This window comes from Hippichthys cyanospilos, chromosome 13 (genome assembly GCF_059441005.1).
Source record: "Hippichthys cyanospilos isolate Australia breed blue-spotted pipefish chromosome 13, RoL_Hcya_1.0, whole genome shotgun sequence".
In the NCBI taxonomy this organism is placed as follows: Eukaryota; Metazoa; Chordata; class Actinopteri; order Syngnathiformes; family Syngnathidae; genus Hippichthys; species Hippichthys cyanospilos.
This window is the reverse complement of record NC_142381.1, coordinates 11,745,999-11,763,879: the sequence shown is the minus strand read 5'-3', so window position 1 is coordinate 11,763,879 and position 17,881 is coordinate 11,745,999. Positions and strand designations below refer to the sequence as shown.

The following is a 17,881-nucleotide window of genomic DNA, read 5'->3' as shown; positions in this document are numbered from 1 at the left end:
AGCTGCTAACGGAATTTTGACATCTTGCGATGCACACCAGACATGAGGTGCATTCAGAAGCATTTGGGACATTCGATACTCGGATAGATTTTTTTTTTTATTTTTTTTTACCTGTGACCTTTAATAGATTTATTTATTGATTCAGGATCTGCATTCTCACAGTGGGGACAGTGTGTAAGATTTAGACCGATTTTCACTAAAAAGGAATACATTAGATGATTGTAAATTTCAAAAACATGCAAATGAATGTGTCCTTAATGACCAACAGTATGTTTTAAATATATTCGTCCGTCTTAGTTTTCATTAAATTATATTACATGGGGGGTGGCACTTCTCCGGAGGCGGCCATGTTTCTCATAGCAATGGTAAATGCAGCACCTGCTGTCCGTAATGAAAAACGGTCTAAATCTTACACACTGTCCCTTTAAAGCAATCTGCAAAGCCAATTGCTGTAAGCAAGCAAAATTCAAAGATGGATGACTGATATTTTTGGCATTTACTTTATTATGAATTATAAACCCAAAACTGAAACTAAGATTTGTAAAAATCAAATCAACGTTTCTTTTCACAGTGTTTTGCAAAAGCCACTGAAAGATAAAGGAGCAATACAGTTAAATGTTGACGTTCAGAGCACAAGGAGACAATGCAACATTTTTAAGGTTCCTGTGGCACTTTTCTACGTGGCTTAATAAACACTTACGTACTTTATCACAGTACACCTTTACACATTAACGAGGTACATTCAAACACAGGATTTAGAATTTCGAAATGAAAATACACAAAGCCATACAATTAGAGTGAACGTTCGCAAAAGTGCACATGAAAAGTTCTTGCTGTGCTTCCATTGGGGCAGTCAAACATTGTCATTGGGACATAAGCTTTTAACATTGTGGATGTCAAATTTAAGGCATTTTCTATGGTGGCACCCTAGTAATATTTAAAAAAATAATTATTAAATGAAGCATTGTTTTTTTTTAATGGTTTGTGTTTTCTTTAACGTTTACGCCCACAATCCAGTGCTTTATTCGGATGCTTGACTTAATAACAAAAAAGAGCTCCAAGTTCTACGTTTACACTTTCCGGCGGCCCGGCTCACATTGACTAAACAGGATAAACGGTGCTGAGGAACGGGCAAACTTGACAACCTCGTTGATTGCCCACACAGATTTGCGCCGTCCCAAAAAAAATCCATGGCATTCACAGTGCGAATGAGAAAGATAAAATGAAGCAAAGCACATACCTCTTTAGTGAGCACACCAAAAGAGGGTTACAATTAAAGGTGCATTATCACAGTCGTGACGGATATGATATATTTTGCTTAATGCCTCCCCCACCATCTCAAAAAAAAACAGAGGAGTTTGAGTGTCATGACTAATTTTGTTAGTGCCCTAATTTTTGCTCTCCATGTTAAACAAAACAATGAAAAAAGTGCAAAAGGAAGACAAATATCTGAGTTGAACCAGCATTTAGCTATTATGGGGCTACACACTCTAAAATGAAGAGCAGATAATACTTAGCATAGAACATGATGTGAAATATCGTTGGTGTAAATCAGGGGTGAGAAACTGATGATTCACGGGCATGACTTGGCCCTGCTTTAAACAAACACAAACTAAGCGGAACTATTATTAACCCTACAATTAACCCATTCACTGGCAAACGGATTTTTTGACATCTATAGTCGGTAATGGCAGTGAATAAGTTCAAAGAAAAACACTCAAACCACAAGTGCTCGTATATATCGGGAAAGGTTTGTGTGATCGTCACATTCACATTTTTCCTAAATTTTGCGTGGCCCTTTAAGGACTTGGTCCCTGATAGGAAAAGCATGGGCCATTCCTGTGTTATAACAGGATAAGGTCCGTGATTTGGAATATGTTGCGGCGCAGTTACACTAAGGGTCCTTCAGTCCAACTGGCCATTGTGACAGCCTTTCAAATAGAGCTCGTCCTGAGACAAGTGTCCGTCAAAGCCGTCCAGGTAGAGGACACTACCAGAAGCCCCTCCGCCGCCCAGGAAGGTGCCCACGGCGCGACCCTGCCGGGCGTGGCCGACCGCGTCACTGAAAACTTTATTGATCTGCTCTTCGGAGGGCATCCACCAATCGGGGTTGGAGGCACAGTGCATTCGGATGAACTCTGATGAAGACATATGGAAACGGCTGTATTAATGAAGTGGTAACCGGGAGCACGCATACTACCCTAAAAGAAATGTAAAAATATATATATTTTATCATTCTGGACGATTACAATTCCAACGGAAGAAAGAAACATAATAAACATGTATTTCAAAGTCTGAGTTACTAAAAAAAAACCTGTGGAGTGGATTCAAACAAAAATAATGAACATCCTATGCATAGATAAATTATAATCCACTTTTAACCCGATTTTAGCAGTAAAAATCGTTTTCCATGTACAATTACTACTTGCTATCAACTGAAAATGATGCCACCTGTGCTCAATGGCTCCTGAACAACCAATCATAGCTCACCTGTTAGTCATGTGACATAAATACGATTGATTGAGCCTGCAATACGAAATGTAATTTTCAGCAAGTTAAAACAAGGTTTTAAAAGTATTCAAAGTATGTAAACATCAATCTCGTTATCAAATGAACTCATTCAATTTTACATTTGACATTTTTAAGAGTCCAGACATTCAATCCCAGGTATTTCATGTGTTTATATTTTTTCAAATATTTTCAAGTGTTAGGATAAAGGAATGTCTCAAAATGTCAGATAGTAAAAGAGTTAATTAGAGACAAAATGACACTTTTTTTTCCTGCTACTGGCAAAATACTGAGTAGACTATTCCCTTGAATGCCACATCAAAGTATTTAGCGAACGCTGCATTGTAAACATGTATTGTAAAGCACACATCTGACATTTTCATCAAAATCTCAGTTTCACAATTTAGCGTGTATTCAAAACCTTTGATTTTTAAAATGACACATCCATTGAATTCCTTTGATTTATTGCCCAGCCCTACGTCATCAAGTTGGAAAGCCGCGGTCGGTTGGTACCTCTGAGGCAGCTGACTTTGACGGGATTGAGCGGTCGTCTCTCCAGGCCCGGTTCCCTCAAGTGGACCGAACGCTTGCGTTTGCCCAGGCCGCACGAAAACTTGAGCTCGTCGGTGGTGAAGACGAAGCGGATCAGGTAGCGCAGCAGGCGCCGGCCGTCTTTCTTGGAAGAGTTGACCGCCTCGTCCCACTGCTTATTAGTGATGAAGAGAGGGTAGTTCTCCAAAAGCTGCTTGCTTCCCTGGACAGAGGGCTTCACTTAGCTTTTGAAAATATTTCTCATTGAATAATCAGACACAATTAACCTTTTTGGGACCGATTTAGTCATTTGTTTCCAATGCAAAAAGCACATTTTTGTGACCGTGTTATATCGCGCAGTGATGAACTCATCGCTGCCGTTGATGCCTATGCAAAAATCAATTTCCACTGTGAATAAGTGAATCCTTCTATATGTCACTGTCACGGATCAAATAAAAATGCGTTCCTTAAATATCGCTTAATATGCCATTTGGCGGAAGAACATTTAACCTTCACTGCTATTGATGAGTAAAGATGTCAAAGATCCATTTTTACTGGGCTGACTGGTAGTGATAGTGTTAATCAATTAATCTGCAAATAATAAATGACCAAATCCATTAAAAATTGCTTTTGTTAATCGATGAATCGTTTAGTGTCTTAAACTTGTCCAAAAATTAAGAACTTCAGGCTATCAACTGGAAATATTCTCAGGTTTTAAATCCAATTCACTGATTAAAATAATCGACAGATTAATCTCTTATGATCAGAATCATAACCGTTAAGATGCTGAAATTTTTGAAATTTGCATAATTTCAAATTCAACCAGGGCACTAAACAATGAATCTAATAATTTGAGACTCTATTAGTTGGGGATTGATTGAGTAGAGTATTTTGTGATGCTATGGAGCCATTGATTCAAAAATGCGTTTGGCCTAAGGGAGAAACTAAGATCCCAGACTCATTTCAAGCATGAATAAAATATAAGATATTAAAAAGCCTCACCAACCTCAAAGACTGTCTGCTGTTCTTCTTCCTGTAAAGACGGAAGACGGAAGCAATTTCACTTGAACACGCCCTATCATTTTAGCGAGCGTTCATATGAGCCTCACCTCAGTGAGCGGCTCCTCTGGTATCGGCGGCACCATTTGGTTGTGAAAGTCAACAACGTTCTTGAAGTAGTCAAGAACATTTTGACAGGGAACTGCAGAAGTCACAGTCCATGGAAACACAAACAAACACAATAACAATCGATGTGTTACTCACAATTTCAATGTTTTAGATGAAATATAACAATTTGATTGGTTATTTTTGGGTATTTTACTTTCAGAATCCTCATGCTGATGCATATTAAAAACCGCTGCAAATCATAATCAAATGTAATCAGATCAAGTTGAAATTTGTTGTGATCTTAGAATATGTGACTTCTTTTTATTTAGGAACTTGAAATGATGCCTCCTATCCATTTTAGTTGTTTGTGTAGACAAACACCAGCCTTATTTTGAAGGGTCACAAAACCTATTTACCCACTTTCAGCAGTAAAAAGTTCATATTTAGTATATAGTTAAAACACATGACAAAAAGTATTTTCCATGTACAATTAATACTTTCAAAATTATAGTTTCTCCATGCTGTTTCCTGAAAATGACATCACATGTGCTCAAGGCTCAATTGTTTTCTAAGTTTGAGCATGTGACAATTACAAGCAGCGTGATTGGTTGTTACCCAAGCCTTGCACACATGTGATGTCATTTCCAGTAGACTGAAAAAAAAAAAAAAACATCCAAATTGGATTGAAAATTTGTCTTTTCAGATGTTTAATTGTACAGTGTTCCCTTGCTACATTGCGACTCGCTTATTCCGGCTTTATGAACATAACTTTCTCTATTGCAGGTTTAGGTTGCTAGTTTTCCCGCAATTGTTCTTTCTTTAAAGTCAGACCAATCAAAAAATATCATTTATTTAAAAAAAAAGAAAACCTTTAAGGGTGCTGATACTAGTCACTGATACTTAAATGCTAAAAAAAAGAACGTCCTCCTATTCACCGTTATACTGCAGCAATATGACACATTTGTGAATCATCACCTGCTTCAGAAAGAAGGTCTTTGTTCGCTTTTTTTCAATGTCTTAAGTGGAATTTGAAATAGTTGTATTGGTGACTACTCTCCTCTACTACTACGGTTTGAAAAAAATGCGCTGGCAACCTTTCCGAGTCAGCAGATAGGAATTGATAAAAAATTTGGGAGCACCTGGGACGGTTTCCAGCTTGCTCCGGAGCTCCTCGTTCTCCTGCTGCAGAGATAGCACTTCCTGCTCCAGCTCCAAGCAACGTGGGCAGCAGCTCTCCTCGTCTTCGTCCTCGGGCAGCGTGGACGAAGGGTGCCCGTACGAGTCGGACGGCGTAGGGGAGCCCCAGCCCGCCAGGGTGCGCCTCGGGGGCGAGACCTCCGACCCGGGCTCGGCCGAGTGGCACCGCTCCTCGTCCAAACCCGCGCCCGGACGAGCTTGCGGCTGCTGCTGCCCGGACAGCAGATAATTGTGTAGCGAGTCTGTGAAGATGCGCAGAACGGCAGAGGTCTGTTGTTGACTCAAATGGCTTTGCTGCGCCTCGTCTTCCGGCTCGGTGGATGAGGACGACGAGCTCTCTTCGGGCTTGGAGCAATGACCGGCGCCCGGACCGTCCTCCGTCTTGATGCTGGACGGGACGGACGGCGAGGGCTCCAGCAGACGCCCGTTATTGAGGAGGCTGAGGACTCGACTGCACTCCTTGGCGAAGGCGTCCAAGATGAGACGATTTTCTAGGCAAAGGGAAGAAACAACGTGAGGGTTTGACTTCAAGTTATTTGCTTTAAATCATACACACACACATATATACATATATACCTCAACCATAATTCAATTCAAACCTATACTGTAAAAGCAAGTGACCTGCAAAAATAGGTCTGAACTTGTGGGGTCCACCAGAATGGTCCCCACAAGCGCAAGAGTCTCCACAAAAATAGTAAAACCCAAGATTTGGTTCCTATCATGTTGAAAAAACCAAGGCCACACCCATGCACACACACATATATATTTATTCTGTCGCATTGATCTGCTTTCCATTTGCTGAGCGAGCTTTTCCTAACGGCGTCTTTGACTGGCCTCCACCGATGCAACACCTCCGCTTGTTGAGGTTGAGTAGACTCAGCTGCAATACTGTTTTGTAATTCAGCCCTCTCTTCTATGTGGCCTGTTTCCTGCCAGCTGCATGACCTACTTTTTAACAGGCTCCAACTATCTTTAACTAACCACACTTTGAAGCGGGGATTGTAATATAATGGATTAAAACTCTGTACATTATTTTTAAGTTTTACATTTTGTTCAAATCGGGGTTACATAAATTAAAGAAATGATCAATAGAGATGTCGGAACATGTAGGACCATACGCATGAAGAGATCGGTTTTTCGTCTGAAATGAACACCACACCTCAAATAGAGGCTTCCTCCGACCCCCACCTCAAGATAAAAATGTTTTTAAAAGAGACATGCATGCATCATAGTCATCATTATTACAATCTGCAGCCTGCAGAGCTGATGTAGCATCTGTAAAGCTGACATTTAACATGGAGTTTAACTCATTCAGTGCCAAAGACACAATTGAGTGCATATTTTTTACAAGGCTAGACATTCAATCTTAAGTGATTTATATGTTGTTTATTTTTTCCCCAAGTGTGCTAAGGGATGGTCTAAAAATGGTTTGTGCTAATGTACTACCTTAAAGGGACAGTGTGTAAGATTTAGACTGTTTTTCACTAAAATGGAATGATCGTAAATTTCAAGAACTTGAAAATTAACGTGTTCTTAATGACCAACAATATGTTTTAAATATAATCAGAGGTCTAGTTATCATTAAATTATATTACATGGGAGGTGGGACTTCCCCGGAGGCGGCCATGTTTGTTATAGCTACGGACAATGGTAAATGCCGCACCTGTAGCACGTCCTGCTGTCCATAATGAAAAACGGTCTAAATCTCACACACTATGGGATGGGTCAAAATAGGTGGGTTATGTATGATAATTAATATTCAAAAAACTTCACATAAATCCAAATTTTGTGTTTAGACTAGTGGGGGGGTGCATATACAGTGAGGGTCAAAAGATTTTTTTCTTATGACTTCACACGTCACCATTCAGTATCCCGTCAGAATTTCTAAATATAAGCATGCAAATTTTTTTGACCCATACTGTCAGAGATATACGTTTACTAGCGTTTATGACTATGCTTCTAAAACTGATTGTGGAAGTGAATAGTAATAATATTCCGGCTTTTTAGTCTGAGCACGGTCCCCAACACACAAAATCGCTCAGATGTGTCTATCAGCCTGGCACAGATGTGTCACGGTTATTAATATGCGTGCTGTATGTGTGTAGCAGTGGAGATGTGGCTGATATCATCCATTAGCCCCCCCCCCCCCCCCCCCCACTCCCCCTCCCCCCTGCTTCTTTTTGCCACTTCTGAGGCACAGCGAGCTGAGGAGCCTCATAAAACCTCATTAAAAGTAACACGCTCGGCTGTGGAGAATTTATGAGGCCCATTTGTTTTAATCACAATACTTGGAGAAGGCCACTTTTTTATGGATGCATTTGCTGTTATTGTCTGCTTCTTTTCATCAAGTTTATTTCCTGTCATGAAGGGAACATTAAGCGCATCATCAGTAAAGATGAGTGGCGTGTTCTTGACAAAATTGAGGATGTTCGGTTTTGTTTGGACCTCAAACGTACTCTCATGTCACAAATTGACCCTCAAGTATTTTTCTTCCACCCCTCGCGCATCAAGAGTCGACTATCTGAAGCGAAGAGGCATTTTCCGGATTTTAAACAGCTAGCTGACGAAGTTTACATGGCAATCGTGCAAAATAACCACTGATGTGAAAGAAGATGCTCAAGTTCTACTGTGTAAGAAAGATTGACGAGCTCCAAAGTATCACACAATAACATTACACAGTATACCTAAAAAACACTTACATGTTGTATGTCCGTGTATAACTGAATACTACATAGTTTGGTCTTTTCAGGTTGTCAGCAATTATCGTCAAATATCTTTTGTGTCCACTGTTGTGTCCGTTTTGTTTTGTAAAGTTAATTGCATTCCAACCAAATACATGAGAAATGATTAAAAGGACAGGATGTCCTCTATCAAGCACAATTAGGACTTAGTCGAGTTGATCAAGTGAGTCAAAAGATACAGAACAAAAATAAATGTCCACAACACTGAACACAACTGAATAAGACATAACAAATGCGAAATCTTTGAATGAACTTTACAGGGTCTTGAAAAAATGCATTGTGTGGCCTAATCAATGCGAGAATTGACGCCGTCTTTTTTCAATTCCTCGTGAGGGAAAAAATACATTGAGAAATATGAATACAGAAATCTACAAACAATATTTATGTTTTTACAGATCACAAGCGCTTTGGTATGACAGCAAATGCTCCAACAAAGCAGGAGCGATCTGCCAAATGTGATAAAGAGATTAAAACGTGATTAGAGGATGAGATGTCTCCTGTTTAATTTCACGGCAGCGAGAATTAGGTTCATTGCGTTCGTCTGCCTTGGACGCACCCTCCCATCTTTTTCGGGCGCAAACCCAACAGCAGCTTGAGCTAAAACAATGTATTTCAACAGGAGACTTTAAAGGATACGCAAAACGCATGTGCACACGATTCAATCAAATGTGATTTTGCACAGCGGTGATGCGATCGTGACTGCTCTCATTGCAACTGCACATCAATCACGGCTAGCGAGAAGAAATGAAATCAAACATGATGCTAGAGGGCAGCAAATGAGAGGTGCTACTCTTTCCATTTATCGCACTTACTCGGTCCAGATCTGGGTCTCGTCGTAAAAAAAACCTCTAAAAGATCATTAATGTGCTAAACAGCTAGAAGCTAAAGTTGTAAACGCACCTGAAGTGATTCCAAACGTGCAGTCTGGAGATTCCTGCTTGAGTCGTCCAGCGGACAGTGTGGACTCTGCTGCGCCGACGATGGCGCGCCGCTTCTGGGTACCAGGAGCGGCGCCGCCCGTCGCCTCCGCCGAAGTGGATGTCGGGACCCCGCAGCTGGGCCTGCCCTGGCGGTGGTTGGGCTGATACTGCGCCTGGAAAGGGAAATGCTGTCCGGGTTGGAAGCAGAACTGCCGTGCGTCAGTGAAGAGCGAAGGCTCGATGGAGGCGGAGCGGTGAAGGCGAGACTTGCAATGGAGGCTCTTGGCGGAGCCGCCGCGTCTCGTCTTGGCGGCGGAGGGGCCTTCGTCGGCGGGCTGCATCTCCTCCTCCATGCCTGCCTTCCAGCCAGGTGGGTGCAGGTAAGGAGCGGCGCTTGCGGTGGCTCCTTCGTCGCCGTGTGCCAAGGCTCGGTTAAAGGAGAACAGAAGGAGGCTGTCTGGCAATAGCGCCGACGTTTACTGACATGCAGCTTCTCCAATCCTCAGGCGGGAGGTCGATGTCGAGTCTGGTCCGGAAGGGAAGGAGGCTGGAGGGGAAGGGGGGGAGGAGGGGACGTGGATGGGAGACAGGCGGAACTTCCTTCCTTGAACTCCGTAAACACATTCGCACAAATTAAATCGACATCTATTATGATTGATTTTAGTCTTAAATTTGAGCTCAGCTCTATGCACGTGATTACATTTATCCAAAAGAATAGGAAGTTTACCTCTGCCTCCCCTCTATCGCAGGAAGATGTGTATAGAGTTTGTAATTACCACAAGAGGGCGCCAGAGTCAAAGTCTGGACGTTTTCTAATCCAGCTGCTGTTCAAAACCGAACGACCCGCTTGCCTTTTTTAAATTCCTGACGCAATTTTGATCCATCCATTCGTCCATTCCGTTCTATTCCATTGTCCCCGCTAGGCTTGCATGTGTCCACCCCAGCTGTATACGTCCATAGCTTAGGGAGCACCATATCGAAAAATAATACAGTAATAAGTAAATCCATTTCAAAGCGACCAAAGCTGTCCTGACATTGTTCCACAGCATGGAATTGGCTGTTACCTGCGCCCTAAACTATGGTGGCGCTGAAGTGCATGTCACACAAATAAAAACTATGCAGAAAAAAAAGATGATCACAGAAAAAAAACACCTTACAAGAGAGAAGTACACAAGAAAAAAGTAGAGGTCGTAAATGTCCGAATTCCCATCTCCCTCGAATGTGGCATAATTTGGCAAGTGGAAAAATGGCTGCCCTTGAAAAATGCGTGTTTTGACGCTTAATTCATTATAGAACCTAATATTTGAAAGAAAATGTGAAAATATATAAAGTACGTCCTCTAAAAATGTAGTAGACAGTTTAAGTCACAAGTTACACTTACATAGTATCGAAGCGCAGAACTACCAATGCAGGGTAAAAGTTTTGAACTTGCAGACACATGTACTTTATATTTGTTTTTCTTTTTTGTTTCATTTTTTCTAGTTTTTTATTTGAAAGAAAATGTGAAAATATATAAAGTACGTCCTCTAAAAATGTAGTAGACAGTTTAAGTCACAAGTTACACTTACATAGTATCGAAGCGCAGAACTACCAATGCAGGGTAAAAGTTTTGAACTTGCAGACACAATTACTTTATATTTGTTTTTCTTTTTTGTTTCATTTTTTCTAGTTTTTTATATTGGTTGTTTTGGTCCTCCTCCAAACCAGACTCCTCCGCTGCACTTTCCCTCAGCGCGCGCGTCTGGGGGCGTCTCTCCGATCGTGCGCGCGCTCGGAAATGACGTCACGGCCGGCCAACAAAACGTGGAGCCGCGGTTCCACTCGAGCCGAGCTCACAAGGCGGCGGAGCTCCGCGATCGCCAGAGGGATGACGGAAGACCTCGTGGGAACGTTGCCCAAAGTCAAAGTGCCGCACCTCGGTCGTTTTCTCGGCTGAACGGAGGACTCAAGATGACTTGACGAAAAGTTTTTGGGAATTCCGAAGCGTCACCCTCATCATCATCATCACCATCACCCCGTTGCTCATCATCAGCCTCCCCATCTGCGGGATGGCGCGCCTGCTCGGCTGCCTCCTGCTCGGATACCTGACGTGGAACTTGCGGATCTCGGACGCGCTGGGGGAGTACTGCCACGGCTGGCTGGACGCCAGCGGCAACTACCACGACGGCTTCCAGTGTCCGGAGGACTTCGACACGAGCGACGCTACGGTGTGCTGCGGCTCGTGCGCGCTGCGCTACTGCTGCGCCGCCGCCGACGCGCGCCTGGAGCAGGACTCTTGCACCAACGACCGACCGGCCGCGGACGACACCGAGTATGCCGCACGTACGTATCCCGGCAGAGAGTTCGACCCTAGGGGCAATAGTGGCAAACCCAAAACGTTCGTCTGTTAGATTTACGATCCCGTTTACGCGAATACCAATTCATTAGTGTGTTACACGCGTGGGATGAGGACCTTGAGAAAATAGTCGCGTTTTAAATCACAATCCAAGCGTAAGGTCCTTTTGTTTTTATTGCCAAATTGAGAAAAAAAAACTGACGACACAAAATAGGACTTAATGAATAAGATTTCAAGAGGTAGGCAAACTGCAGCCCGTGGACCACATCTGGCTCAAGCATGCAACTCTAAAAAAAAGGTAATTAAAAAGATAACCAAATAAACAGCACAATAACATGACACTCTAATATACTTTTGACTTTTTACCATTCCATCACATATCGGTCTCGTGGTTAACGAAAACTAAGTTTTGATTTGACTGTATTGGCAATTAATGGATTGTAAAATGAATCTATTATTAAATCGTTCCTTAAATTAAAATTGTCCCAAATGCTCAGAATTTCATACCGTGAATTTTGTTAATTGATTGCCGTCGTCCCCCATGAAAGCAAATTGGTTACCTTTGTGCATTTGTTTTTGTTTTGGAAATAATAATAAACATTTTGGGCTATTTTCTGACATGTTAAAGATCAAATCAGTTACTGAATCATGATTAGTAAAGTTAATATGCAAATTTGACCAATTATACAAATTTGAATAAAGACGTTGAAAATGAACAAATTGAAAAATACGATTTATTATTTGATCGGCAAAATACCTGACAGATGACTCACTTATCAAAACTGTGAGTTGCAGCCCTTGATGTGACTTTGATTTGACAGCAATCAGAAGTCAAAAACAAGTCTTGTTTATCAGCTAATTTACACAAGTTAGGATTAAAATCAACTCAAAAATGTATGATGAAGACATACCAGTACATGAATTCTTTTAGGTGACTTTTTTTTGTATGGGTTTTAGAGTATTTTAATTGTTTCGAAAAAATATTTGCCTTCTGGGTTTTAGCTTAAATGTGACAAACCAAACGATAAACAAACCCAGTCATTTGGTTTGTTGTCACATCGTCAAATGGAGCCGTCACTCACTTTTAGGTGACACTTTAATGGATATTAGTGATGAACTAAAGGGGTGTTAAAGTTAGGTTTCCAAAAACAACTTTTCCTTAGCAGCACAGTAATTATGACATTAACCATTTTAGGACTAACAGTACATAACGGGGATTAAGTCCATTTTAAGTGTATATAAAAACACATACACGTATTATGTTTTCAGGACTAGGGTTACATCTTACATTTAAGATACAGTATAACCCACAAAACATCCATTTTGGAATAACGTGATTGTTGTCAAATGATCCCATGTGAAAGCACCAGCCAATGACATCAAGATGTTCTTTTTTCAAAAATATATTTTCCTCTTTTCCTCGCTGGCCTTTTAATGTACATTTTACATAATCTCCAACATAAGTAACTGATTTTCCAGCTAAAGTGAAAGCAAAGGGCACAAACGTGGTACGTGAGGCAATATGGAGTTTCAGTCGAGTATACATCCTTTTTTTAGTTGCCAGGTTTAATCATAAAATTGGTGATGGTTAACATGAAATGACATTGCCGCACTGATGTCATGTTTACAAGGGGCCAACGCAAAACATTCGGCTCTCTCTTTTCCAATAAATACAATTTTGAGGTCCCTTTTCACATATTCACTCGTTTGACATGTGTTTTTGAAATTTTCAAATTCAGTAATAAATCGCTGCTTTAACTCTTTCACTGCCAAGTGTTATCGAGAAAGGAAACCTATGGAGGGTCGGTATATTTAGCATTTTCGCTCATCTTTCAAGGCTAACAGAATATTGTGTGCTATATCTATGTAAATATGGGTGGTATCATATGAAAGACTGATTACCATTCCTTACTTTGAAATGCATGTAGGTAATATCTACGTTAAATGTGTGGAAACACTGCCATCCAGTGGTCACAGTTATTGCTACAGTGCTCACTTGGTTTATATTAGGTAAGCATTAGTCAAGGGTGTCCATAAAACATGTATTTGATTTATTATTGTTATTACTATTTTAAAAGACAAGAATTTTCATCCCTGGCACTGAAAGAGTTAAAAACGTATTGGCGTTTACATTTGTTTACTATTGAGTAAGTTGACCAACCCCATTACATAAAGTTGTAGCATATTCAATGCTACAGTGTTTTTTAATGTTGAAAATAGCGCCATATTTAAAGTTTAGCACGAAAGAGTGTTTGTTTTTGAGGCTGAGTTTTGACGCTACCCTCACAGCCAATGTAAAAGTCGCACTAAAACTTGCATTGCCTTTCAGTGAGATGACATAGGAGAGCGCAAGGCACAGCTCAGTCATTGTGAAGTCACTCTTCTGGCCCGCTTTAAACATTTCAAAGTGTTACATGAAGTCATTGTGGCTTGTGAAAAGTTAACAGTGGTCCTCTTGAGAGCTTTAGCCGTTTCAAATTTCCCAAACGGATCACGCAGCCACGGGCGGGCGGGCGTGTGGAATGGCCTGAACGTGAGCTCATCTAATTTCCGTCTTTTTTTTTAATTCCTTAACAAAACAAATAAACACTCTTGTGATTTCCTCCCAATGAGTGCGCACATTGAGCGAAGTGTAACTTGAACTGTTTGCGTTATTTGAAGAATGTCTACCTGCGGAGATGAGACATTAGCGCTCTTAATGGGAGATGATTGAACATTGTAAGTCTTGCTTTGATAAGGAGAAAAACAAGAGTTTAAAGATTGGTGGAAATCTGCAACACACTGCTCAATAGGAATACTGTCCAATCCAGATTGAATTTAGTGCTTCTCGATTATTTTTTTGCAAAGTCTCCCCCTTGGAAAGAGAAAACTCTTCACCCCCCCCCCCCCCCCCCATCCGCTATTATAAATAAAATCAAACAGATTAAAGGTTAGGCTGAAACAAAAATAACTTAAAGCGCATCAAAGTGCCTCAAAAAAAGTGTCAATCCTTTTTTGAACTAGAAATGTTTTTGATGCCGGAAAAAAAAGTCAATAATAATAATAAATGTAAAGTGATCTGGAACATGAACACAGGAGCACAAAAATGCTGTTGACAGCTGTTTTAAAAGTTTATATCACCCGCGCACACTTTGACAATGAAATTGCCGTGGCACCACCTGGTGCTGTGGATGTGCAATTACACTTCACATGCGAATGCAAAGTGTGTTCCCCAGCCCCAGGCATCGGATAACGTCCTCGCCCTGCTATTTGAAAAGGACTGTGCAAGGTGTAACGGGCCAAAATTAAGCTAACTATGATTCACACAAGTGCAATTGCTGATAATACAGCCACAGTTTTCAACTAGCTGGTGTAGCGAGCGATAGCTTAGCACAGTAGTTGCAGCGGTGTCTGATTAATACGGCTATTAAAGAGAATTTGATTTATTTCAAATTAAACCTTCTGCAAAAAAAAAAAAGTCGTTTTGTGTCCATAAAATATTATGGTATTTCAAATTATTTGTCCTGCTAAATTACATGTTTTTGAATTGTTTCAATGTTTTTAAATTAAACTTTTAACCCTTTTTAACCCCGCGTTTTTAACCCTGCCATTTTGAATTTCTACAATTAGCAAACAAAGGAATATGGAAAGGAATGGAATCTAATGGAATTTAAAATATATAAAAGTCAATAAGTGGGCTCCAAATGAAAATACAAATGATCGTAGCAATAGCATGGCGGCCTGACACGCGTGTCCCATGTGCATTCAGTAAAAACAGAGGAACCCATGAAAAACCAAAATAAATAAATAATTGCAAATTATCAATACTTGCATTTGTATCGCTACTACACCCAGTTAAATATTGATTCTTTCGATACTTGGATCGATCTACAAACCACGACTTAAAAACTGTAAGTAGTTATTAACTATTATAAACATGTCTTCCTCTGCCACTCACGCGAAACCTCGATTTGATGGACTTAGCTCATTTTTAGTTCTTCGATTTTTAAAATGTAAAATCAAGTGAACTAATTTGGTTTGTTGCCCAGCCCTACTGATTAAACAGGGCGACTGTTTTTTGGGGGAACGACTAGTTCAAATTGAAATTCGGTTGCTCGTCCAGCTCCGGGGTCTGATGTGATCCGATGACATCATTAACAAGCGTCGCAATGATGGTGCTAATATGCTTGAATTTGATCTTGGAATTTTCCACTCAAGCCAGGCCGCGGAATCGCGCCTCTCTCAGATGCGCTCAAGGTTTCTGACACGAGCCTACGCGCTCCCCTTCTTTCCCAGAACCCGTGTACATGCCCTTCCTCATGGTGGGCAGCATGTTCGTGGCCTTCGTGGTGGTGGGCTCCCTGGTCGCCGTCTACTGCTGCACCTGCCTGCGGCCCAAGCAGCCCGCCCAGCAGCCCATCCGCTTCTCGCTACGCAGCTGCCAGGGCGAGACCATCCCCATGATCCTCACCGCCGCGCCGCCCAGCCTCCGCACCCCGTCGAGGCAGTCCAGCACGGCCACCACCAGCTCCAGCTCGGCGGGCGGCGGCAGCTCCATGCGGAGGTTCTCCGTCGGGGGGCAACAGCAGCACGGTTGCCTGGTGTCGGCCGCCGTCTCCACGCCGGCCTCAACTCCCACTCAAACCCATCAGACTTTGCCCCCGCCTCTGCCGCCGCCCTACACGTCACCTCCGGCGTCGGGCGGCCTCCAGCACGCCCACGCGCAGCTGCCCCTCCAGCAGCCCGCGCAAGGCCCCGCCTTCCTCTTACCCCAGCAGTACTTCTTCCCCCTGCAGCCCGACGCCTTCTCTTCCGCCAAGGGATTTGCCGACTTCGGCCAGAGTTGACGAGCACTGCTGCCAATGGATTTTTTATTTTTGGAGGAGGAGCTTCATCTCATCAAGATGAGCCACCTATGCACTTTTTGTAATCTATATTGTACAGAGACAATTTGACTGTTTTGTACGAGCTGTTATTTTAACAATAAATAATCTTGGCAACGTAGTCAGATCATGTGGTGCTTGAGAAAAGGATCTGAACCAACCGACAATCTTGAAAGCTTCTGATGATGGTCACCTCACTTACAGAACTTAAAATGCAGTGGTTCTGTTTCCGCAAAATATGGCACTACGCAAATCATCTCACACTACCTAAACATGAGGAAAGGCACGTCAATAAAAAAGGCATACTAAACCACTTACTAGAGATGATTTTTTTTTCAGGCCGCGACCAGAACAAGTATTGAATTCTCTAGTAGTCACCGTTATCAGTAGTAGTTTTGATACACAAAATTGCCCCACCAAAACAAGAGATCCATCCGTCCGTCCATTTTCTGTACCTCCTTATCCTCACCTGGGTCACTGGTGCCTATCCCAGCTAAAATGGTTTGTCAGCCAATGCGGGGCACACAAGGAACAACCTCCATTCATGCACCTAATCACATCTAAGGACAACTTATCGAGTATCTGATAATCTGCAATGCATGTTCTTGGAACGCAAGAGGAAGCTGGAGTGCCAGTGGGCACGGCAAGAACATGCAAACGCCACACAGGGCGGCTGGAGTGAGCTGGAATTGAACTCTGACTCTAAACTGTCGTGCTAAACACTCTTCAACAGTGGCCTATCTATTCCAAGGTAGCATTTCCCTTAAAATGTCATTATTGGCAATCATTTATATTCTTCCAATTTGTACATTGTGAAACTGCTTTTCAAAAATAAGATACCAGTGACGGACAAGTATTGACAAGAAGTATTGGTATACTGATACCTGGAGGTATGGGTACTTGCGAAGGCAATCCATGCAATTGTCAGCTGCTCCCTTGGAGTAATCTTAGAGGAATTACAAATAAGTATAGAAAAATGCCATTAATTTCATGGAATTGTAAGAAAAATGCTATGTTGAAATAAACAGGTCAGTCATTATTTTGGGAGGTAAATTTTGCGTATCAAAAGTACTAGTTGATACTTAGCATGGGTGACTCTGGAGAAAAAATAAAGGTTATCAAATATCCATAACTGATATCTTGACATTAGGGGCAAGTCTCCCCCTAGTATTGATATTTCCCTTAAGATAAACTTTTGATGACCCGAATGGATCCGTCACCCACACAAGAACGTGGAAGGCTCCCTACCTGTGTGACTTCACGACAGGAATGCGGCTCTCAGATTCGTCATTGTCATTGCTCAACGAGCGTGGCGCGGCCCGCGGCGTCAAAAGCGCCACGGCTCCTTGAGTGGAAGCGGCTAAGGTTGCATCGACAGGTATCGACTGGATCTTGGCGCAAAAAAAAAAAAGACTCCTGTGTGGCGCTGGTTTATCAGACTGTGAAACCGAGACGACATTCAGCGCCGTCTTCCTTCGGCACGTCGTGCTATGACGACCTCTATCATCGGCGTTTGTCAGATCTTGTTTATACTTGCCACTTTGGCCTTCTGTATCATGTTATGCTTTTCTTGCAAAATTCATGTTTCTCGTGAACTTTTCTTCTAAACCCGATGACTCCGTTTTTGGTTGGAGGACTTAACCTGCGGGCAAAAGTATTGGTAACAATTACACCGTTGGG

At 41.9% G+C, this 17,881-nt stretch overlaps 2 protein-coding genes across 2 annotated transcripts; one reads left to right on the top strand and one right to left on the bottom strand.

Moving 5' to 3' along the window:
• Positions 1–481: 481 nt before the first annotated feature.
• On the bottom strand, positions 482–10,526 carry bend4 (BEN domain containing 4). The gene is made up of 7 exons (XM_088432272.1): positions 10,386–10,526; positions 8,985–9,551; positions 5,286–5,834; positions 4,149–4,240; positions 4,046–4,072; positions 3,022–3,262; positions 482–2,138 (listed from the first exon to the last, which is right to left on the bottom strand). Exons 2-7 carry the CDS (start codon positions 9,355–9,357, stop codon positions 1,906–1,908), a joined length of 1,515 nt encoding a protein of 504 aa, XP_088288398.1. The 5' UTR covers positions 9,358–9,551; positions 10,386–10,526; the 3' UTR covers positions 482–1,905.
• Positions 8,847–16,322, top strand: shisa3 (shisa family member 3). Its single transcript, XM_088432278.1, has 3 exons — positions 8,847–9,384; positions 10,712–11,326; positions 15,615–16,322. The coding sequence occupies exons 2-3, from the start codon at positions 11,053–11,055 to the stop codon at positions 16,163–16,165; spliced, it is 825 nt and encodes a 274-aa protein (XP_088288404.1). The 5' UTR covers positions 8,847–9,384; positions 10,712–11,052; the 3' UTR covers positions 16,166–16,322.
• The last annotated feature ends 1,559 nt before the right edge of the window (positions 16,323–17,881 follow it).